At 44.8% G+C, this 25,640-nt stretch overlaps 1 protein-coding gene across 1 annotated transcript in view; it reads left to right on the top strand.

The window, feature by feature from the left end:
* The window catches only part of LOC147663883 (uncharacterized), a 113,013-nt gene extending 87,728 nt beyond the window's left edge, over positions 1-25,285 (top strand). Inside the window, exon 2 of the mRNA XM_086950129.1 lies at positions 21,716-25,285. Coding sequence (XP_086806255.1) covers positions 22,427-23,731 — 1,305 coding nt within the window. The 5' untranslated portion in view covers positions 21,716-22,426 and the 3' untranslated portion in view covers positions 23,732-25,285. The remainder of the gene's footprint in view (positions 1-21,715) is intronic.
* Positions 25,286-25,640: the final 355 nt, after the last annotated feature.

Here is a 25,640-nt window from a genome sequence, read left to right as displayed (position 1 = left end):
AAGAGCAACCATTTCCGGAGCCAAAATCAACAAGCACAAGCCTGCGCCACGCGCGGGGGGGGGGGGGGGAGCCTGCACGATACACTTGTGGGAGCGAGCATCTTGCGCCGAGATAATTGATCAAATATGGCGCCAGCCGCTCGCTCTCGCAACTGAATTGCCACACGTGCACACGTTGCCATTGAAGGCAATGGAACGCGTGCACGTTTTTGGCTAAAAAGCCGTACCAATAGCTAAAGGTCTTTTGGCCTATGTAGCTCATGCGCTGCGTAGGCGAGACCTAAAAATGGACATCTACATAGAAAACCTACTACGTGAACTGTTTGGAACGGTACTGTCATCGGTCATGATTGTTGAGCGGACCCAGTACTCACTGGGTCCACGACCACCGATGGGAGCTGCGCCACACCCTATAATCGTGCGTCTCCTAAATTACAGAAACAGAGATGCGATTGTCAAAGCTGCCAGAGCCCAGTAAACCATCAGGGCAACTCCCTCTCATTCTTTCCAGAACACACACAAATGGTGCAGGCCGCACATTGAGAATTTATACCGACAAAGCGCATCCTACAAAAAGCTTCAATTCCTTAAGCAATGCTCTAACCGGCTCAACTGAAAATCATGCACGAAGGTCAATCGCACTTCTTCACCGACGCCAAAGCAGCCCTAAAGTTCACCAAACACATCAGCAACAAGAAGACACCTCCTCGCTCCTCGCAGCTAACTGATTCAGAACACAACTTGAGTGACAATGACTGATGTGTTCCATTTTTCACTTACAATTGTTCAGCTTACTGTGTTTTTCAGAACTTTCTATATTGCACTTATTGCACTTGCGTCTTAGTTGATGTGCCAGATTGGCCCAACTGTCATTCACCTGTTTTTGGCTCCTCGGACTCCTACTGCACATTAGGCGGATTCCTATCATTCTTTTTTCGCCCGGCCACCCTGTCAACAAGCAAGGACTGTGCTGGCGTCCCTTGCCCCTTCTAGAGATCTCCCATGTGTGCCAGTTATTGAGTTAAAAAAGGGTTAAAGGGTGAGGGGATGGACAATTTAACTCAACCTGTTTGGGAGGGATGGTGTGTTAGGCAGGCAGGGAAGTGTGTTTAAAGCTGTTTCAGACAACATATTATCCACAGAGCAGTATAATCGACTGGTAGATCGAATTTTGCCTTTTTAAGTTGTCACTTCAGGTGCATATATGTATTGTGTGATATCAGTAGCAGCATCCAATATATCCTGTTCCTTCCCAGAGTGCACTCTCGCCAAACGTGTCACATACCGTATAACACCATGACTACCACATGACTGAGAACAATTTCCTCACATGGAATATTAGAGGGCTTAATGATTTCAGGAAAGCAAAGTTGGTGCACACATATCTAATCAGACACCGCATTGATATCTGTATTTTGCAGGAGACTCACTTGAGGTGCAGAGCCCTAAATTACACAACAAATATTGGTGCGAAACACACTCAACCTCGTATTCTAACTGCATCGATGCTGAGAAGACGTGGCTTTAGTTTGACAACCTCCCATGCAAACATAGACCCTGTCGGGAGATATGTAGTTTTACATGGTGACCCTGGTTGCCATATGTGGTCCAAATGTGGATGACCCGAGCTTTTTCCTCAATGTATGGGCTAAGGTGTCATCAATGGTAGGTGACACTGTAATTTACGGTGGGGATTTTAACATTACCTTACAAAATGGGGCAGACAGGGTTGGAGCTGCCCGCAACCCACATCCAAACGCATCTCAGCAATTGAACTTGATTATACTAGACCACAGTCTCATAGACATCTGGTGCAGCCGACATCCAGCCGCCAGGGAAGGCACCTGTATAACCGCAGCTCACAGCACCTGGTCCAGACTGGACTATTGGCTTGTACCTGATGACATAGCTTCCTGGACCATAGATGTGGTGCACTTACCGCACACATTTTCAGTTCACGCCTTGAGTTCACCCGATTGTTCTCAACAAAGGAACGGTCGGTAGACTCTCCCTCAACCTTATGGGAAGCATTTAAAGCAGTCATCAGGGGCGCATGCATCGCAAAGCAATCAGGGGTCCTGAAATCCATACGATCATCGCTTTCGAAACTAGAACATGACATCCAAACTGCAGAGCACTTTTCTATCAAATGGGGGTGCCTGTACATCTTGCAACCCTGTGGAAGAAAATCTCTGAATTTGAAGCACAAGCAGAAAGAGAATCTTGCTTCTTGGGGAAACACACTTAAGCGCGTAGCTATTGAGAGGGTGATAGGCCCGGTAAGGCTCTGCAAACACACTTTAACTGCACAACTCCAATGATTATAATCGAACTCCTGGACAACGACCCAAATCCCATTAAAGGACAACAAGAAACTCATGCCCACCTCATCAGCTTCTACTCAGCACTGTATACAACACAAAGAATACCCCTCACCCAGATATTTTGGCATATTTAGACTCCATTGAACTACTCTGTCTAAGTGAGGCTTATAGATGTACCTTTTTCAGTGAAATAATAATAATAATAATAATAATAATAATAATAAAACATTTATAAAGCGCATGGCTGCACAACTGTGTATCCCCGCGCTGATTGCCGAAAATAAACTCACAAAGAATCAAGAAGGGAACGGATGGAGGTCATAACAGGATTATTGTGGAAAAAGATGGGTTTTCAGTTTGGCTCTAAAAAGAGTTTCTGAAGGTTCCACTCTTAAGTGAACAGGTAGAGCATTCCAATGTTTCACTCCGAGGTAGCGGAAAGATCGGCCACCAATTTTCGCTCTGTGGACACGAGGGAGTTTGAATAGAGACATTCCTGAGGACCTAAGGTCTCTGGTAGGGCGGTGGATAGTCCGAAGATCTCTTAGATAGGTGGGACCCTTGTTGTGGGCTATCTTATGGGCATAGCAGAGGCTCTTGAATTTAATTCTCTCCCTAACGGGGAGCCAGTGCAATTTGGACAATGCCGCCTTGGATGATGTTCTTTTGGGAAGACCCAATACCAAGCGAGCGGCCGCATTTTGTAAGCATTGAAGCTGGTGAAGATGTTTTTGGTTCAGTCCTAAAAGGAGAACATTCCCATAGTCCAAATGAGGTGTAATAAGCGCATGTACGATGGATTTTCTGGCTTCAGTAGGGATGAGGTCGATGATTTTTTTAAGAATTCTTAACGTACCGATGCATTTGCCTAATATTTTGTTGACATGGGATTTTCCTGATGGATCAGAGTCGATCATGATCCCTAAGTTTTTGACCTTCTCAACAGGGCGAGGGCAGTCGCCCAAAGTTGTGGGCCACCACGCCTGAGACCATAATGAGGTTTTATTCCCTATCACTAGAACCTCTGTTTTATCTCCATTCAGCCGGAGGCAGTTGCTATCCATCCACATGGCGACAGCAGCCATGCATTCCGAGAAGTTGGAAGCATATTTCTCGGTGTCAGGAGTGAGCTTAAACATGAGCTGGGTGTCATCGGCGTAGCTGACAATGCCCACCCCGAAGTTCTCTACGACCTGAGCTAGGGGCTCCATATAGATGTTGAACAATGTGGGGCTCAAACTATAGCCCTGTGGAACCCCATAGCTCACGTCTCGAGAAGATGATTTGAAGGGTTGGCAGTGTATCTGGAAAGATCTTTTTGTAAGAAAAGATTTAATCCACGCTAGAGCATGGTCTTTTACTCCGATGTCTGAAAGACGGGACAGCAGCGTGGCATGTAGCACAGTATCAAAAGCTGCGCTTAAATCAAGCATGACCAACGCTGCTGTCTCACCCTCTTCCACCATCTTGCGGATACATTCCGTGGAATACAAAACAGCTGTTTCCGTGGAATAGTTAGGTCTAAAGCCGGATTAGGTAGGGTGGAGAATGTTTTCTGATTCTAAAAACGCCATGAGTTGTATATTGACTATTTTTTCAATTATCTTGGCGCATTGAGGCAATAAGGATATCGGCCTAAGATTTTGAAATTGGGTAACCGGAATGTTGTTTTTTTTTTTCAGAGGGATGACTTGAGCTGTTTTCCAAGCCTCCGCGACATAACATTCTTTGAAAGAGAGGGTTATCATTTGACTTATTTGATCCATAAGAGTATGGTCCATGATGTCTTTGCTCTTTTCTAAAGGGCACACATCATTAGGGGAGCCAGAATGGATACTGTTGATTATGCTGGACAGGTTTTCTTTGTCGGGAGTATGAAATTGGGTGAGAGTGGTTTTTTGAGGGGGGGATATTTCCTTTCCGGATGTAGAGGGAGTGGGAAAAGTAGCGTGAATTTTCTCTACTTTTTTGACAAAGAAGTCCGCAATTTGTTCGCATAACTCGTTAGAGTATGTGTCCTGGGTATCCAAGCTAGAGGTGTCTGTAAGCTCCTTGTAGATCCGAAATAGTTCTTTAGATGGATTTGTAGCCTCTGCGATTCTGTTCTGGTAAAAGAGACTTTTTTCCTCTCTTATTAATCTCTGATAAGACTTCAGTTCTTGTTTATAGGTCTCCTTAAGTTCCGTAGAATAGTTCTTTCTCCATTTTCTTTCAGTCGCTTTACATCGGGCTTTAGCTATTTTTTATTTTTCTGAAAACCAAGGTTCAGATTTTGTTCTCCTGGCTGGGGGCTTGCACGTCCATGGGGCAATTTTATCGATTGCCTTACACAACCATAGTTCATAATTGTTCCAGGTGTCTTGTAAGGACTGACCTTGGGGCGGGGGGTGAATTTTTAATTCGTTGATCAGACGTTCAGGGTTGTAATTTTTCCAGTTACGCCGCTTAGTGTACAGGGGTTTGTTCACATTATTCTTAGTCCTGTTCTTAGGTATGTTAAAGATGATCATATGGTGGTCCGACCAGATTATTGGGACAGGAGGTTGTATTTCAATACCTTCCCAGGTGGCAAAGATAGGGTCAAGAAGATGGCCATGTTGATGTGTGGGGGAGGTAGAGAGCAGTGTTATACCCAATGCGTGTAGGGCTGTCTTAAGTAATTGGGCTTCCTTAGCATTAATGTCTTCAAAATGAAGATTCAGATCGCCTAGAATCATAAAATTGTTGTATTTAATAGCTAGTTGCGTCGCTATTTCTATGAGCTGGTTACAGAAAGGGGTAGCATTGCCAGGGGGCCGATAGATGAGAAGTCCAGTAATGGTCATTGAAGGAGTCACTTTAATAGAGAAAGTACCGCTTTCACTATTAATGATGCCCTTATTGGTGAGGGTGCATTCCAATTCTTTTTTAAAAATCATTGCAAGTCCTCCACCCCGCTGTATGGGCCTGTCGATTCTCAATAAGCTGTAATTCAGAGGGACTGTCTCAAGTATTTCGGGGGATGAGGATTCTTCTAACCAAGTTTCGGTTAGAAACAACACATCAAAGTCTTGTTTCTGTAATAGGTCACGTAGTTCCAGTTTGTGTTTAACCATGGATCTACAATTTAGCAACATCAATTTTAGATTAGGCACATGGGGGTTAGGATTCTGAACATTATAAAATCGATGATTGCATATAGTGCATTGTGGTGGCAGCGCATTGGGGTCTGCGGAGTGCCAGCATGATTTGATAGGGGTCTTACCTATTTCAAGTAAAGTCGCGCGTGTGTAGTGGATTTGCTGGTGAGAGTGCGCCATATTAGTTACCAGATCGATGACATTAGAACCAGAGTGCTCTGCCCCGCGCCCCGGTCGATCGCGGACGGGCGCAGACGGGCAGGACTCTGGCTTGACTCCGGCGCGCGATCGGCGCGCTCGCAGTGCGCGTCCGCTGCGCGGAGCCATGGACGTATGGTTTTAAGCGCTCGGTAGCGCGACGTGCAGCGCGAGCCCTCACAAAGATGGCCGCTGCCTGACTCTCAGCCTATCTTTTGTCCCACCTGATACCGGTCATAGAATCGACCGCTTCCCAGGGCAGGCAAGTTTGCTGTCTTTAAGTAGAAATTCGCCAAAGTAAATTTCCGCGTTCGGCGCTAATGTGGCAAATAACGCAACACTATTAATTCAGTGCAGGGGGGAGGGAGAGGACACACGGGGAAATTGTGAATAAATCAGAGCACAAATTATTAAAACAGCCTCCCGGCTCAAGCCTCAGGAGTAGATTAAAAGCAATCTGGATTTCTGCAGGTCTTTCCTGGTTTTAAGCGCTCGGTAGCGCGACGTGCAGCGCGAGCCCTCACAAAGATGGCCGCTGCCTGACTCTCAGCCTATCTTTTGTCCCTATCTTTTGTCCCAGTGAAAGACATAGTACAGGTAATTGGCAGCCTCCCAGGTGAAAAGGCCCCTGGGCTGGACAGGCTGACAACCTCATTTTATAAAACGTGCGCAGCAGAGCTTGCACAACGACTGCTAGAAGTATACCAGGAATCCTTAGATTGCAGTTTCTTATCACCTTCAATGAGAGAAGCAGTGATAATCTCTCTCCAAAAACCTGATAAAGCAGCCAACCTCTGCGACTCATACAGACCGCTCTCACTAATCAACGTAGACGTAAAGATCCTGGCCAAACTTATTGCTAGATACTCCTACCACCCATAGCCAGACCTGACCAGATGGGTTTCATTCTAGGTCAATCTACAGCCCAAAACCTGTGTACTTTCTTTGCTGTTATCTATCAACCAGACCCACAGCTGCCAGCCATTGCAGCATTCCTTGATGCCACAAAGGTGTTCAACTCCCTGGAATGGCCGTTCCTGTTTACTATCCTGCCCAGACTAGGTTTCAGCCCCAACTTCATCAAGCTCATCAGCCTGCACTATACTTAGCCCACAGCTCAACTTAGAGCTAATGGCCTGCTTTCAGAGCCTTTCCCTGTAATACGTGAAACCAGGCAGGGATGCCTCCTCTCACCGCTTCTATTTGCAGTAGGAATGGAGCCCCTAGCAGCCAGAGTACGTCAGCATCACACTCCTACAGGGCTGGGGTTCACGGACAAGAGTCTCATCAATTCCATGTATGCAGATGATATTACATTGTATATCCATAAACCAGATGAGAATTTAAACCCAGTACTGCGGGAAGTCCTCAAATTTGGTGGAATGTCTGGCATAAGAGTGAACTGGTCTAAATCATCATTCTTACCCTTGACGGCCGCTCCACTAAGTACCGAATTAAAATTCCCACTTACATGGGCTGATGGCACGGTAAAATAATTAGGTGTGTGGCTGAGGAGAGAAACACAGGAAATCTGGCACAGTAATTTTGGGAGACTGCTGGACTGGCTGGAGTGCATGTCCAAATTCTGTTCGTCCTTGCCCTTAACCCTAGACTGGAGAATCGCCATAACGAAGATGATCGTTCTTCCCAAGTTCCTATACTTATTCACAAATATTCCCATTCCCCTAACTCAGGCTTTCTTCAAGTCCCTCAGAACCCTTGTAATAGCCCTGGTGTGGGCTGGAAAGCAGCCACGGGTGAGCTGGGAGCTACTAACACGTCCACCATCTCTGGGTGGTATGGGGTTCCGGATTTCGAACTCTGTGCCCTATGCGCGCAAGCCCAATACCTTCATCATTGGGTGTATCCGCCCCCATTTCAACCAAGCGTGGCAATCGAGAAAGAAGTAGCAGATCCAGTCCCCTTACATGCTGCATTATACAAGCCACACCACAGGACAACCGAAGAGGTTAAAACGGTCAAGACATTGCGCAGGGCTTTGGAGGGCCTTATGAAACAGATATGTGCCCCTTCCACTCCACTTGCATACCTCTCTCTCTTACCTTGTCTTCAAGACCAAGACACTATTACACAAGCCTGAGCTATGGGCCTTACCACATTGGGAGATCTCTAGCCACAAGACACATTTTGGTAACACCGCAGAGCCCAGAAAGTACTCAAACAACTATTTTATAATTGCTCCTGTAATATCAGCTTAGGGCCACCTGTTGGACATTACACCCATCTTTCCCACCACACTGCAGCTACTTGAGCACATACTTGTCACTCATTTTCCCTGTAAATTGATAACCAGATTATCAAACTAAACGTATGCAAATACCCCTTTCCCAGACCCGAAGGCCCTGGCGCAATGGAGGGCGGATCTGGGCGAATTACCTACGGATGACCAATGGTCATTCTGCTGCTCCCAGCTTAGTTTTTTTATCCCAAAGTTATAGGCTGCGGCTTATCCATTTTAAATGTATACACAGACTGTACCGCACTCTACTGCAACTGCGAGAAATGGGTTTACATCCTGATGCGAATTGCTGGAAATGTAAGCAGGACGATATCTGCTTCTTGCATGTTTAGTGGACGTGCCCACTCCTAGCCAAGTTTTGGGAGCAGGTATGTGCAACTATACAGTGGTCACAGAGATCTCATTGAAGTGCACACCACTAGTAGCTCTGATGGGGTATGTAAAGGAAGTCCCACCTGAAAAAGGCTGATGGTGGCCATGATGCTGCTACTTGCTAAGTGTAGATTTGCCATACACTGGGGTGCCCCTATGGTCTCAAAAATAACCAATTGGGTGCAGAATATCACTTATTGCCAGGAGCAACTGGTGGCGTTCTGGCACCTAATGCCCACAGTTTTCCTCCCAAAAGACATCCAGGAGCGAGTTGTGACCTGGCTTAGAGAAAGTAATACAATATCCCATGAAGGTCCACATCAGCCTCAGGTAGTGGGGGAGGGGGGGCCGACATCTAAAAAAATTCAGCTGGGGGGCTCAACTGAAAAAAGTTTGAAGACCTCTGCCCTAGAAGGTATCCCGGTGCTGTGCAGGTGTGGAAGTCCAGGTTAGAGGGCAGAGTCATTCAAAGAGCCAGGGCGTCAGCTTCTTGCTTAGCTCAAGAAGTGAGGAGGAGCCTCTGATGTGTTGACGGAAGTCGTTCCGCACTTTAGGAGTGATGTATGAGAAGAGTTGACCTCTGGATCTGTTTCTGTGTTTGCGTGGAATGTGTGTGAATATGAGTCCGGCTAAATGGAGGTGCATAGGAGGTTGATGGAAGGAGATTAAATTGTTAATGTAGGCAGGGATTTGTTAGGTAGTGCCTTGAATATGTGGTGAGGAGCTAAAATGTGGGCGCTTATGTATCTGGAGCTAGGCAGCTGTGATATGTGTTCTGAGTGGAAGGTTGAGCATACACCTGGCTGCTGCGATTTGGGTGGTTTTCAGCCTTCTTGCGGGCTGTTTGATGATTCCTACATAGAGAGAGTCCCCGTAGTCCAAACTACTGTTGATGAGTGTGTGGATGATGGTTAATGATGATTCTTTGGAGCCATTTGAAAATGTTCTTTAGGGCGTGGAAGCAGTGACGGCATTGACCTGGGAGAACCTGTCCATCTTTTTGTTAATGATGATCCCTAGGTTGCTGACGTGCGAGCTGGAGGTGGGAATAGGTCGTAGGTTGAATGGCCATCAGGTGGAGTCTCATGGACAGGTGATGTTTCCAAAGATCAACACTTCTATCTTGTCAGTGTTGAGTTTGAGACGGTTAAACTTCATCCTAGTGGCTACTTCCATCATGCAGGCCGTGAACTTGTTCCTTGTGTTGTGGATTTTGTCCGAGAGGGACTGTATGAGTCGTGTGTTGTCAGTGTAGGAGAGGATGTTGATGTAGTGGGTATGAATGATGTTAGTCAGTGGGGTTATTTAAGTGTTGAATAGTGTTCTGCTGAGGAGTGAACCTTGAGGTGCTCCGCAGATGGGATTTCCAGTTTCCAAGGAGTTTGATGTCAGGTTGACTGTCGGAGTTCTTTTTATCTCGAAGGAGCAGAACAATTGCATGCAGGTCCTTGAATCTCGATCCTGTGAAGGCGCCTGACGAGGATGAGATGTGGTACCATGTCACACACCGCCAAGAGGTTCAATAGGATGACAGCCTTACCCTCTCCTCTGTCTAGGATCATGCAAATTGTGTAGCAATAAGCTTTGTTTCCTTGCTATGGTTGGGCCTGCATCCAGACTGGGTGGCCTTGAGGAGCTGGTCAGACACTTCTTGATGGTTTTCTCTAGGACTTTGGCCATGTATGATTGGAGGGTGATTAGTCAGTAGTTGGAGAGTTTGGTGAGGTCCACAGAGGGTTTCCTCTGCATGCCTGTGACAGCTGTTTGCTTCCAGATTTCTGGGAAGAGGGCCACATTGATGGAGTCATTCAGGATGGGAGTGAGGACTTCACTGATGGTGGCTCAACGTGTGGTGGGGTCATGGGTCTAATGCGGCACCAGAGCTGAGGGTCATCATGGTTGCCACAGTCTCCTTTGTGGAGATGGCTTTCTACATGGTCAAGGTTCATTCTTCAACTGAGTTTGGAAGGCTGGCTGCGAGGTTGCTGTGATCTCCTTCCAAAAGAAGTTACAGAGATTGTTTCAGTGGGTCCTGTAAGGGGAGATGGTGCTGCTGGTGGCTGCAGCACCGTGAATTCTCTGATTATGAAGAAGATTTATTTGGTGCTGTTGTTGCTGGCTTCATTGCATTGGGTGTGAGCTGTTCACTTGGGATTTCAGACATGCTGGCGGAAGCATGTCCGGGCAGATTAGAAGACGTCATTGTTTGCGGTGTCTCGGAACATTCTCCACTTGCTTTCCAGGTGCTTACATTTCTGCATTGCCATCCTGAGTTCTTCTGTGTACCAGCTGGCTTGCTTTTGTGATCTTGATTTATTTTCTGTGCTCAAAGGGGGGCAGGTTGTTGGTGCAGGTGGTGATCCATTCATTGAAGTTTTGGATGTCTTCCACTAGCTTGTTGCTGTGCTCAGGAGGCGTATTGAGAGAGCCGCTGCCCAGTCCTTCTCTGAGATGTTCTTGCAGCAGCGGCCGCCTTTCCAGAGGTGGTGGATCTCCTGTGATCTAGGATGGTGAGCTTGAAACTCAAAAGGCTGCTGTCAGTTCAGGTGATAGGTGTTGGTTTGTGGACTCTGATGCTGTTTAGTGTGGAGAAGAGAGGGGCCAGGAAGTGTTCGACTGTGTGGGTGGGTCTGGTGATGTGCTGAGTAAGGTCGAAGTTCTTAGGGCTTTTGAGGAGGGTATTTGAATTTCAGTCATTACAGTCCTCTAGGTGAAAGTGCAGGTCTCCATGGAGGTTGAAAGTGCTGGAGTCAATGATAATCTCAAGTGTAGATTCATTGTCATTTCCATTCTTTCTTTTAGACAGACCTATATCTCTATATTATCAAAGCATTTTCCAATCTTTCTTCTACATTTTACTTTGGGACTGCTTGCTTCTGGTAATTCACTTTGTTGCTAACATTAAAAGACATAATTTGGCTAGTTCACTTTAATGCTATCAAGTATTTTGAGGACACCCTGTGCTAAATGTTTAAATTTCTGACCCAATGAGAACTGCACTTAGTTTATGAAAATCTGAGGGGAAAAATAAATTTGGGTTTTTCCTACAAGTGGTTCGGTCCGTGTGAAGGTCACCTTTTTCAGATAGCAACCGTTGTATCCTCTCTGATTAATGACTTGATGTCTGGAATACTATGTGGAATACACATCCAGGCTCCTGTGATCCCATACTCTTTACCAAGAGACTAAAAACGGCCAAAGTGTTCTCCAGTCACACTGAGGACGGATAGTTCCCCTTCTGACAATGCTATGATGTGACTGGCTGTGGTGGCAGCAGATTATTTGTCAGGGTACCACTGTGTTCACTTGCACTCCTTAGGGGAATGCTGCTGGCTGAGGGTGGGAAGGGCATATATATGTAGGCGTGTGTGTCTGGTTGGCTGTTTGCTGTTACATGCTGGCTGTCCTGTGTCCCTGATGTGCCTGACAACCTGACTATTTCTATTGCTTTTTCTCCCCGTACTTGATACTGAGGTAGTGTGGCTCACTGGTTAGAGGCGGCAGACCCGAGAGCAGAGGACGGCCCGGGACCAGGGTTCGATTCCCGGCGCGGCAGGTTTCTGGACCAGGGTCAGCGGACTCGATAATTCTCTCGCCTCGGTGCCCACTCTGATCAGCGATCACACTCGGCAACTCTGGGCATTAGCTTGCCTCATCTTCACTAATGGCCCCACCAGACCACCGGGGATGCCTGGTCTCACCCTGGAGATACCCATTAAGGGACCATCTCTCAGGGAAGCCAGGAAGGGTTTCGCAGTGGTCGAAGCGCGGAGATACTCCCCCGGGAGTGATTCTAGCGCTATATAAACACGCAAATATATAAATATATATAAATATATACTGGAAGTAGGTGGTGGAGGTAGGGGAAGGGAGAGGCAAGGGGGGGTGGTCTTGGCATCCCTTCCATTGTAAGAGCTGTTTTCCACTGAACTCAGTGAAATCCAGATTCCTTCTTTTTCTGACAACTTGAGCTCTGTAACTTTATCATTCAAACACCAATGAAGAAGAAGATGACACTGAGCTGTTCCGAATCGCCTTATTTTTGAAAGCTCGGACAGGAAAGGAGCAACACCTGACTGGAAGATCCGCGCGAGGCGCCTGGAGGTGGCCATAAATCACAAGCTCCTTCCAGCCCACCTGGCCTCAGAGCATCAACAAGCATCATCCAGGGCAGTGGTGCTGTAGAAACACGTTTTCTGGCTGTCGTTCTGCGACCACGTGTGTCATGGCACTAGGGAACCAAGTACAGACTGATAGATGTGAAGCAGACAGACAAAGCACAAGCCATCAGGGCTGCATGGCAGCAGAAAAACCATTGACACAGCTCTCCTGAAACAATTATGACTTTACAGTGGGACGGAATGAGTTGAGGGGCCAAGGATAGCTCAATTTGTATATGCTGCCTACTTTCACCGAAGATCCCCACACTCACATCTAGCCCTCTAGAAGGAAAGAGTATGATGCGGGACCCGGGCGCTGTATTGCATAAACCACATACAAGTGTGGGGCACCAACATGTCAGCTAACACGGATGGGATGCCTTTGAAATCTGTAAAAGACCTGCTGAGTAAGACAGAGAATTTTAAAGTGGATCAGTTGTTTGCCTGTAAGCCATTGAAGAAACATGATGCCATTTCTGCATCGCTAACTCTAGCATTATCAGTATATTGTGACTAGCCGAAATAGAGCCTCCTCCAGCCAGGCATCTCTACTTGGTATGGAACTTTACCTGCCCGGACCTTTACTGCAAAGTGGGAGTGTGTACCATGTGCAAAGGAGTTGCTTTGCCCGGCCTGTGGGGATCAAAAAGAAACCATTGAGCACTTTATCTTCTTCTTCCCAATCTACGTGTCCCAAAGAAGGTGTTGGATTATTCCGCTCTGTCAGAAATTGGGACTAAGGGAACACAAGGAAGCACTCAGGTTTCTGAGACACGACACATGCAGGTTCTCAATCTTTGCTCTCTCTCATTTACTGATGAATGTGTAGAAGATAAGGTATGAGTTGAGTATCCCACAAAGAAACATGAATAGTGGCGAAGAGGACCATGGCAGCTGTACGATCGTTGGAGAATAGGAATCTGGATCAATTTGAGAGTTTTTATATTCTTTTGACCCTTTTAGCAGGTGATTAACCTATTTTATTGCCCAGGTAGTCACGCTTGCTTAGCTTTAGGATATCTGGATTTGCAATTATGTCAACAATTAATTCAAGCCTAGGGTGGTGCCAGGCACTCCCAGACAAACTGCATTATATCCTTACGCTGTAGGAGCCCGCTTCAGAGCAAGGATTCATAGGTTGGTTCATGGGTTATATTACTGCACAGAACTTTGCACATTTATACTGTAAATTGCAAATGTTTCATATATGTTTTATTCCATGTGCTTTTATGGCTTACAGCTGAATTCAAGTATAAAGTTTGATAACTAACAACACAGACCCCATGATATTTGGATGGATGACCCTAGGAACATCTGTGTCCCCTTCCAAAATGGTGATTGCTGCTAGATTGAGCCCAACAGGGGCCCATTACCCTTGTCATCAACTCACTTTAATGGGTGCTGCTGTCTGTCACCTAATAGTCCTTTATTGAATGCCCCCTCAGTGTGACCCCTGTAGCAAGTTACTTTTTTGAGCTTGAAAGAAAGTTTTTTTTCTATTTTGTACTGACTTGAAATACAATTCCTTCTTTTCCTGTATCCTTCCCCTGAAATTAACTAGGACTATGTATTTTGGACAACATAACCGTTAGAATATAGAAATTCGATTCACACATATGATCAGGAAATTTTGGCCTGGTTACTAACTAACCCACAGTGCCCCAGCTGGACCCCTAAACTTACTAGGATACCAGATGGTTAAGAGTTTTATGACCCCATCTGCCTGCACTCACTCCAAAGAGGCCTCAGGTAAATGGTGTGAAGAACTGGCAGTTTTTTTTACAAACAAAGTATTCAGGCAAGCCTAGCAGTAGGCAGAATACCGACTACTGATGTAGTAACTCCAAATAACAGAACAGGTTATCGTACATCTTTTTAGACATCAGTGTTTGTGTGCATGTTAAATTATATGGCAAAAACAATTCTGTTGCGTTTAGATATTTCCAAGGCACACGGTTTGATTTTAAAACCTGCAATTTCCACTCAATACATAATCGTTCTCAGTTGACTTTACCCATGCTGTAAGAGAGACGTGTCATTAAGTATAACATCAAATGCATACAATACAATATTTTTCAAAGAATAAATGTGAGTTGACGATGCAGTCGTGCCATTGTACACAACAGCCAATGAATTTTACAAATGAATCCTGTCGATTTGTCTTAAGCGTTCAGCAGCTTCACAGTTCATTGTAAGTGGCGTATCAAAATATTTTAGTATGTGGTGACCTAGGACCCAACAAGAAATCTTGTAAATCCATGTCATCAGAAAGGAAAAATAGATGTTCCTTAACTACAGATAATGTGGAAACAGCAAAGCTTAGCAATCAGGAACAGGTTATGTTTAATTAAACAATAATGGCCAGGAATAGCAGCCACATCTCTTACAGTTGCGTGCTGGCATTCACTTTGCATTAGATACATGGCTTGCTTTATACTGTACAGCGGGTGCAATAAAGTGAAACTTGTCCTACTTTGGGCAGGAAGTACTAGTCCAGTGGGTCATAAATATTGTGATTAGATAATTTATCCCACTCTGATAGGAGGGACCCTAAATACTAACTGGAAGTCACATTCTGAGGTGGTCCAGGTGGCTGTGTGTGTTATCAAGGGTAACGCTTTGTTGGGCATTGTTTGGGCTTTATGTGATGAATGCAACTTACCGGCTGCTCTGGCATCATCCTTGGCCAGAATGCAGGCTCTCTGATCTGTATTTTGTTGTATTTTCGTGTGTGCATCAGACTTGTTTCTTCAGGTATTACATCCTGGGGCCATATGTGATTTTTTGCTGCAGCCTTCCAGGTGTGTTGATACTTGTTCCATATCTGGTGTCTCCATCACATGAAGTGCTAGAGATGAACAGAGGACAGCCGTGCTATGTGGAATTGATAAAGGGTAACTCTGGAACTGTAACTAGAGTTATATGGTGAATTTAGGTAGCACAGGCAACAGTTGTTCTGTGGTGTGCTCAACAAGAGCGGGCCATTTCTATAAACAAAACCTCAATCTTACATCCCCTCACCCCCCTAATTGAGTTATAAACTACTACTCTGGCTGTTTATGTCTGTGTCTTGTGCATGGGCGGTTCCAGTTTCTAGCTTGTGGTGTGAGTGTTTCCCTTGGTATTGGTTGTACTAATTCTTTTCCTTTTGTAAACATATTTTATTCAGTTACATCGATTCAATTAGCATCAATACAGTGGGATTGAAGAGTGGTAATCTCATTGCTGTTAACATTAATCTCCAATCATAGTTATTGGTCATGATTTGATTTGATTTGATTTAGGATTTCTAGAGCGCGTAGCTACCATCGGGCGTCCCAGCGCTATCGTAAAAGCTTGACAGTACTCCTGGGGATGGATTATTGGGGGAACAACCAGGTTTTCAGCAGTCTGCGGAATGAGAGAAGATTGTTTTCTTTTCGGATGTTAAGGGGGAGGCTGTTCCAGAGCTTAGAAGCGTTATAAGAAAAGCTGCGACCGCCAGCACGAGCTTACCTTATTCTGGGAACGCTTGCTAGAAACAGGGTGTCCGATCTGAGCTGTCGGATGATTTGTGTGGCTTGATTAGGGTTCTCAGTATTGGTGGGCCCTTGCCTTGTAGGATTTTATGGGAATTGCACAAGGCTTTGAAGGAAATGCGTTCTTGGACGGGAAGCCAGTGGAGAGCCTTGAGAGAGGGTCTAGCTGAGCATATAGATTGTGTTCCAGTCAGTAGTCTTGCTGCGGCGTTCTGGGTATGCTGCAGTTTTTTTATGGCAGCTATTGGTGCACCTAGGTATAGGGCGTTTCCGTAGTCCAATCTTGATATAAGGAGGCCCTGAATCAGAATTTTCCTAGACTGGGGGGGGATGAGCGGAAGGATCTTACGGGCTGCTCGCATGAGCCCAAAGCAAGTGCCGGCTGTCTTTCTTGCTTGGGCTCTGAAGCTGAGATCCTGGTCTAGCTAGAAGCCAAGGCTTTTGATTTCTTGTTTTGGTATGGGGAGGGTGCCCATACTAGCTGGCCAGGCAAGGGTTTTGGGGAGTTTGTTTGGGTTGCCCAGAAGCATGATTTCGGATTTCTCTCCGTTGAGTTTGAGCCTGGAGTCGCCCATCCATACAGATATGTTGCGCAGGCAGGAGACTAGATTGTCCATTGATTGATCGGCCTGGTTGATGGAGACGACTAATTGTGTGTCGTCAGCGTACATGACCACCTTTACGCCGAATATATTGCTATTCCCAGCTTCTCGTCTTGTATGTCCCTCTACGCAAAGGGGACCTATAGTTTTCAGTCCCATCCAAGTTCCTAGGTGAACTACGCTCCATGACCTTGCGCTGGGAATTCAGCATCTCAATTGTCCATTCCAGTCCTCATACATAACAACCTCAGTGAACACTAAAATAACAAAACTTACCCTCCCCTCTCCCCCCTCGTCCTTTCCCCACCCTTCTCCCTCAGGCATGTCGCTCCATCCTCTGATTCTCATTAGCAAGTAGCATCTAGTCATGCTGGGTATCAGACTCCATAAATCAAGTAGGAAGGTACCCAAAGAGGGGACGCTACTTGGCATTGGGTGTCCTAATCAGATGTATTCCCCCTCAGGATAGCCTTCTTCACGCAGACCCATATTAGTTGCAGGGTGCGTCACCGCAAGAGCACGATTACAACCACTGGTAACGAGCCTTGCATAGGCCTGCGAGCCACCTTGCTACCCAGGTAAACAAACCTGTGAACCATTCTATGTTTGGGGCACCTCCTTCCTTAATCATGACCTTCTGTAGGTTGTACAGTGTTTGGAAGGCGATTGACAGTGTGCCATTGTCCAGGTTTTTCATGAGGATGAAGGTACAGCACACTGTACCTATGCTGGCGCATACGCCCCCTTCCGTTATGGTGTTAAGTCCAACACATACCGGTTCTACATCCCAATGAGGCAGATGGCACGCATTTTGTCTTTGCGTTTTGGCCATTTTCAGTGATGTTCATCATTTTCAGCAGTTCCCACCTGATGATGCGGATGATACCCAGCTAGTGATCTCTCTCGCACAAAGGAATAACCCACTACCGCAGTCCAACCTAACAACTTGTCTCGAGCACGTCAAGAGCTGGATGACTAAATCATGTCTGAAGCTCAACGGTGATAAAACTGAGCTAATGCTCCTAGGCCCTCCAACTCTTTCCACCTTGGAGTTGTCATGGCCTCTGAGCATGGGCACAGCCCTCACCCCTAGAGATAACATCAAAAGCCTGGGGGTGTGGATAGATAAATCGCTGACCTTCGACATGCAGGCAACCAAAGTCTCTGCGACCTGTTTTGGCCTCCTAAGGATGGTAAAAAAAATCCTTCCACTTCTCCCCTTTGAGGCCAGACAGATAGTCATACAAGGCTTAATTCAATCTCGCCTAGATTGTAACAATGCTCTGTACCTTGGGGCGCCGGAGTACACCCTTCAAAAACTACAACGCACTCAGAATTGTGCAGCTCGCACCTTACTTGGCACCCCCCGAAGAATTTCAATACAACCTGGCATAAGAGCATTTCACTGGCTCCCCATTAAAGAGAGAGTTAAATTTAAATCTCTGTGCATTGCACATCAGGCCTACTGGAAATCAGGCCCAGAGATCAACCACTCCTTGGTATCGCCATACGAACCCACCAAAGCTCTCCGATCTTCACACGCCTTCCTAGCCCAAATCCCAAGGATTCACAGAGCGAGGGCCGGAGGTCGATCCTTCGCATATAAAGCCCCGAAAATATGGAACACCTTACCACTTCATCTTAGAGCAGACTCTAACCTACTGAGCTTTCGCAAGAAGCTTAAAACCTTTCTTTTTAATCAATAGAGTTGCCTCACCCCTCTTCTTTTTTTCAGAGCACTGATGGTAGTTTTAGCGCCTGGACGCCTCAGGGCAGCTGTTAGCGCTCAATAAAAATGATTTTCATTTCATTCATTTCATGATCTGCAGCCACCGAGTGTTGGCCTTGGTTTGACGGTGAAGAAGGGGATTGAACCTACACCTATTTGTGCATTGGTGAAGACCCAGAACTTTTCAGCAATGTCCTTGAATCAGTCCCAACCAAAGCACTCAGCTGACCTTGTTTTGCATATTTGTGTAGAAGCATGGTGCCTTTGCTGATGGGGTGATGAAGTGCAAAAAGACCTTCACTGGGTATGACCAATTTTGGCGTGTAGAGGGTGACCAGTGAGCAGATCCCTCACCAGTCTGGTATGAGCTTGGTGTGGTGGCTGTGTTGCCAGTAGTAGTCCATCAAGGTAGTGGTACCCCACTACATATCCTTATTACAGGTTGTACTCTAAATTGCTGTTCACCTCTATAGGTATCATCCCCTCCCCCTGAAAACACAAGGAATACGCTGGTAGTTTCCTGACCACTATGAGCTTCCCATTACCCTCTAATCATGTATATCTTCCTGCCTCTGAGTTCCAGGTGTCTTGGGATTGGGTCAGACAAGTGTCATTCAACCCGCCCCCAATTTTATTCCCCAAATTGATGGCTCTGCAGGTTAACTGAATATTGGGGTACTACTGCTGACACTTTAATGCACTGGGCGGATGTCTTGGTGAGTTCCAAGAAGCCCTTGTGGGGGGCTCTGTTTCAGGCCCTGTGTTCCAAAACCATTTGTGCTCCTATTTTTTTTTAGTTTGTTTAACTGGGACTGCACATCATCCTGCTGTGTCGGGATGTAAAGGACTTTGGTATGATATTGTACTTGGTTAGGTTCCCTGTGACTTTCTGTGGTGCTGTGGTGTTAGGGTGGAGTTTGGCTTTTATTCGTTATAGGTATAAGTGTATGAGGCACAAAGCTGAACCTATTGCATGGGTTATCTCTTAGCAAACATAGCAGGAGTTGGGTAGATGCGTTGCTCCCCACTTAGATAATGTGTTGATACCAGGTATTGTGTGATAGAGAAATATGTAATCATTGTGTGCAGTGAAGTTGTAGGTTAAATGGGATAGATCCTGAGACACACTCCGGACCACTTTACCTGGTGTCCTTTGCTGAAACTTGACCTGTTCCTGCAAGGTGAAACAGATTCGATGTCAAATCCAGGGTGGGGAGCTCTATGGGCACTCCTATCTTCAAAGTTCGCAAAGTCCAGGGGTAAGCCCTACGGGTGCTTCTGTTCCCAAAGTGTTCATAGTTCATATTGGGAAGAGTCTTTTCTGGTGACTCCGTGATGGTAGTGATGGGTCTAAGAGAATATCTCACAAGTGGTACTATGACTTTCCCTTCGACCTTGACAGCTGTGGGAGTTGAAAAGACAACTTTGAAGGGCCGTTCAAACGTGCCTTTTCTCCACTGGCGATGAATGTTGCGGATTAGGACTCGGTCGCTGGGCTACGGTATGGTGTAGGTTAAGGCCATGGAGGTACGCATCACCTCCCTTTGGGCAACCTGTTTAGAGAGGAGTCTGCAAGTGTTGGTCAGTTCAGAGAGATTTAGATACATTTCATTACATAAGGCCTCAGGGCTGAATTCTGCACTTAGTTTGGTTCTGCTCTAAGGTATTGGCATCTAAATTGAGCTACCAGTGACTAGCTCATGCGGGGGAGGAGAGTCAGGTGGTGGTCTGTGCTTGCTTTGACACTTAGAAGACATTGAACACAATGTTCACCAAGGGTCTCATTTAGATTTTGGCGGACAGGTTACTCCATCACATGCATGACAGGTATCACGTCCGCCATATTAGAAGTGCATTATATCCTGTGACAATTGTAGAAAGGTGGAGTGGTATATCTGTCACATTTGTGATGCAATAACCATTTTGCAAAACTCCAAATCAATCTTCAAGTCTGCAACCCATGTTGTAGCAGAGAAAACTACAATTACAGCAAGGGGGCCTAGAAGCAGCTGTAGTCCCAGAGGCGCTGGAAAGGGAATCTGAGTTTGAGAGGGTGGACTGATAGCAAGTGCACCTTGGATCTGTTGTGGGTACGCCTGAGAAGCAGGGTGATTTTTAGAATTCTTTTATGTCCTTTGCGGATATTGCCCGACACCTGGACCCTCACCTCTACCTCAAGGCAGGCAGCTTCCAGGTGTTGTGCTTTCTAAGGCTCTGCTAGCCTCTTGTAAAGGGTCAAATTGGTAACACCCTTGCAGCAAGTACCCTTATGAGCCTCGGTAATAAGATACAGTGCACACCAATACCCAGCCCAGTAAAGACCTGAAACTAACCCAAAAAAGGAGCTTGTAACTACATGTTCGCCTCCTCGGTTTGTACTGCACTTCCTCCGTGTATATGCCCCAGGGGAACTTCTTTAATGACACTTGTGATCCTTGTACTGCCAACCATGGCCTTTTGACTATCAGACCATTGCCTGATGGCTGCTGTGTGCATCGAGTCACTTCCCTGCTTTAAATGTCAATGAACCCTGTTGAGGGAGTACGCAGGCATAAGGAAGTATGGAAGGTGATAAACAGTGAGGTAAAGCTGAATGTAAGAAATGCCCAAAGGTGTAAATGCGGCACTCACCCTCAAGCAATGGACATCTTGCCCCACTCTGCCAACGGCCCAACACCCACAGAGTAGCATGCTGGCACCACACGGAAGACATTAAGTCAGATACCATGGTAAGGTAGAAAAGACAAAAAGCAGACACGTATTGGCAGCATAGATATTGCAGGTATATTACTGGTTGTGATGGAATCTCTATAAAAAATGCTGCAATCTTCCAACAAATGCTTGAACCAACTCCAGGTAAGTAGCAAAGATAACTCAACAAACAGAAAAGTAAAGACAGGAGTTGGAACTTCTGCTGATCCAGTGTGAACTGGAAAGTATTGTCAAGAAGAGTGTGAATGGAGCTGCATTTGTTATATACTTCCTGAAGCATTGCCTTTATTATATACTTCCTGAGGCGTTTTCTTTGTCATATAGTTCTTGAAAGGGTTACTGTTCTTATACACTTCCTGAAATTGAAGTGACAGCAGCACATCCTGATCCATCTCTTATTCCACAATCCCTTCTTGTTTAAATGAAATCTTGACCGTGTGCATCTTCCTAAAGCTATACTTCTAGCAAGTAGGCACTCCATGTGTGCTCTTTGTGGACTAAGTTACCCTGTGAACACTGGAAAATCACTTCCTTTTCCGAAGTAAGTAAGAGTGACATTTGCAATAGAAGATTTAGTTAAATAGCTGTGTATGGTGAAATATCTCATGGTAACTTCAAAAAATGGTAAAGAAGAGATGTCTTTTACAACTAGTTAAATATTGTGTATTCACATTCTCTTACATTTCCATTCATTGATTTTAAATCTCTTTACATCCAATAGGAGACCAGCCTTCAATGCACAAATGATCGTGAATAATGACAGTAAATGTGCAAATCTGAAAAAAAGCGATTAGAAAAAATGAGCTCCAATATTCAGGAACAAATCTACACAGTCAGAAACTGAGGAACCTGAGCATAAACTGATAGATCCTGGAAGAAGCAGTCCAGAGCAATTCAGTTGATGGAAGAGTTTGAGCTGTGCACATCCATGCAACAGGACTAAGAAACGACCTCTAGAAAATTAAGGCAACAACACTGACAACCAAGCTATGAAAAGGCATCGACCACCAGCTTTGATCAGGTGTTCGGTATGCGGTGGATACAGCATTGCTCTGCTTCCTCTAATGATGGCAGACCATCATTCATTGTGTTAGGTGTATTGTAAACTCTTTCTGGCCAAAACACAAGAGCAAGACAAAAGCACAATGGAGTGGAGCCAGACATGTGAAGGGTAAAGGAAAGAGAGGGTCTCTGATCTACAACAGACTGTTCCCATTTGCATCGATGAGAAAGAAGACTAATCTTCACTCGTAAACATGCGAAACCATTCCGCAATCTAAAAACATAACCACCTACAGCGAAGCTTTACTTGCCACAATTGTAATATATGTAGTTGGTGAGTCTTGAATTTCATTGTGAAATCTGAAATCAAGCATCCAAAATACCACACACATACAGGGAATGTGAAAATAACACAAGTGCTTTATAAACCATGTTAGCCCTTCAGGAAACACAGTCATGGGATGAAGACAATTGTAAACATAACCCAGAGCCACTAACCAAGAAAGAAAGCGAAAGCTTTAGTTTGTCATCCCTACTAAAGAATCATCAGCAAACACACACAGGAGAAGCAACGTGCAATTGCAATGAATGTGTGAAGAACATTAGTCAGTTATCACTCCTAAAAGATCATCAGCGGACACATACAGGGGAAAAACCATACCAGTGCACTGAATGTGTGGGGGAAAAACCATACCAGTGCACTGAATGTGTGAGGAGCTTTAGTCGGTTATCAAATCTTCAAAGACATCAGCGAACACACACAGGAGAAAAACCATACCATTGCAATGAATGTATGAAGAAATTCAGTCAGTTATCAAATCTTCAAAGACATCAGCAAACACACACAGGTGAAAAACCATACCATTGCAGTGAATGTTTGAAGAACTTCAGTCACTTATCAAATCTACAAACACATTTGCGAACACACACAGGAGAAAAACCATACCATTGCAGTGAATGTGTGAAGAGCTTTAGTTGGTTATTGGACCTACAAAAACATAAACGAACACACACTGGGGAAAAACCATACCATTGCAATGAATGTGGAAGTAGTTTTAGTGTTTCCTCAGCTCTTAGGATTCATCAGCGAAGACACACAGGGGAAAAGCCATTCCAGTGCAGTGAATGTGTAAAGAGCTTTAGTGGGTCATCAGACCTACAAAAACATAATCGAACACACACTGGGGAAAAACCATACCATTGCAATGAATGTGGAAGTAGTTTTAGTGATTCCTCAACTCTCAGGATTCATCAGCGAAGACACACAGGGGAAAAGCCATTACAGTGCAGTGAATGTATGAAGAGGTTCAATAAGTTATCAAACCTACGGAGCCACCAGCGAACACACACAGGGGAAAAACCATATGATTGCAATGAATGTGGAAATAGTTTTAGTCATTCCTCGACATTAAGGAAACATCAACGAACACACACAGGGGAAAAAACATTCAAGTGCAGTGAGTGTGTGAAGTGCTTTAGTCAATTATTAGACCTACAAAGACATCAAAGAACACATACAGGTGAAAGACCCTACCACTGCAGTGAATGTGGAAGTAGTTTTAGTGACCCTTCAACATTAAGGAATCATCAGCGAACGCATTTAAGTGAAAAGCCATTCAAGTGCACTGAATGTGCGAAGAGCTTTAGTCGATTATCAATTCTACGAAGACATCAGCAAACACATACAGGAGAGAACCTATACCATTGCAGTGGATTTGGAAGAAAGCTGTGGTAAGGATTGTCAGTTAACGACAGGGATTAGTGATAAAACCTATAAACACAACACACTTGAATAAGTTTAACAAGCACAGACTGGAGAGTATTTGTAGCTGATTTTTGTGTTTGGTCTTTTTGTGCAACAACCTCTTCAAAGACAGCAGCTAGAGAACAACGTGCAAAGGTGCAATAAGTCAAAGTAAGAAAATATGACATGTAACTCTGAGAGGTAATGCTTGCAGTGCACAACATGTACCTCCGAAGCCATGAAGCGGGACAAATGATACTCATTTCAATCATCACATGCATCTGTAAATGCACCCACCATAGTGGCAGTTCCCCAGAGGTGTCCAATATCAAGCAGGATCCTTGGGAAATTTGCTGGCTCACCACTGGCTATATAAATTATTCTCCGTCAGATTAATTTTATAATAATATATTTTACACTTTTTTTAATTACAGAGAATCACCCAACCAAATCCTAACTGTTTAAAGGACAGAATCCATGCATGATGGCGATATCTGAAAGAGAGCTGTTAAAAAGTTTAGTAGGTTTCTTGACGGTTAGGTACAGATTGAATCTTGAGCAGTAAAGAATTCCAGCTCTTAGAGTCCAGAACCATCGACTCGCTGCTTTACATTTCTTGAACCTTGGCACTGGAAAATAAATCTGGATTCAGTAGTAAAGGAACACAAAAGATAATGATTTTTGTCACAAATGATATTCAAGTTTGTTTTTACAAGTAAAAAGAAACTCTTGTTTTATAAACTGCCCGTGAATGAAAGGACATAAAATGTGTGTGCTGCCTCGTGAGCAAGCAGTGAAACTTTGTGATGCCGTTGGGGCGTCCTCCGACCACAAATAAGATAGATCGTAGCATTCTGAATCATCTGTAATGTGCTTTTGTTTTACTGGAGCTGCCAAATACACAGTGTTCTCATAGCCCATCCTTGCTTAATGGCTGGAATTCACCGATATAACATGCATATCAGAAGAAAGGATATATCTTCGGTAGCTAAAAGATAGTTGAAACTAATGCTTTCCACCGAGTTCATTTTAACAAAGTGCTGAGTCCGGTATGTTATTTCTGCTGCCGGCGATCACCACCACCACCACGCAGCCATTGAGGAACAGCAAAAAGACTGCTCTTCAGCACACCCATCCTATACATAACACACTACAGGGGTTTGCTCCAGGGTCAAACTCACTTTACTTTGATGTTAACAGCTACAAGTTCTAAACCGGACAATTTATATTTAGGAACAAGTAGTTTGTTTAGCCATTAGTGGTATAATACATTTGAAACCCAATACTTTATCAATCTGAATTATTGCTACATAACTAAACATCCAAACACCACCCATGTATGGACATCCAAGAGCCTTCAAAAACCAAACTACAGAGGTGTGTACCAGGAGCAAACTCGATTTACTTTAACAATAACATGAAATAAATTATGATACAGCAAGAACAATCATGATGCTATGAAATATACACAATGATGATTAGATTGTACATATTAATAAGAATTGTGTGTTTTTGATATATAATAAAACAACACATTTATTTGAATTCATGATATTTGACTGCTGATTGTAAAGAAGGAGATCTCAAGTGTGATTTATTTCCTAAACTATAAAGATAATTTATGATGTCAGCAAGGAGACTAGTTTATTTGGCAATAGAGGGGTCAAATCTCAATAGCATGACTGCTTTCAGAAGGGAGTCTGACGCAGGTGGTACGATTAGAGGGAACCTTTTTCCCCAGTGTGCCTTCTCTCAGAATGAGAGGCGGTTCTTTGCTTGAGATGATACTACGTCTCCTTCTGTGTTAATAAATAGAGAAGTGCTACCTGTAATACGGAGATCTAGGCTTCAATCCTGTTCAATCCTGACTCAGTGGCTCCAATTTGGCCTCCTTTGAATA

The sequence above is a fragment of the Lissotriton vulgaris genome, unplaced genomic scaffold (genome assembly GCF_964263255.1).
Source record: "Lissotriton vulgaris unplaced genomic scaffold, aLisVul1.2 SCAFFOLD_1227, whole genome shotgun sequence".
Lineage (NCBI taxonomy): Eukaryota > Metazoa > Chordata > Amphibia > Caudata > Salamandridae > Lissotriton > Lissotriton vulgaris.
Note: the sequence above shows the minus strand (reverse complement) of the source record. Positions and strands in the feature narration are given on the sequence as shown.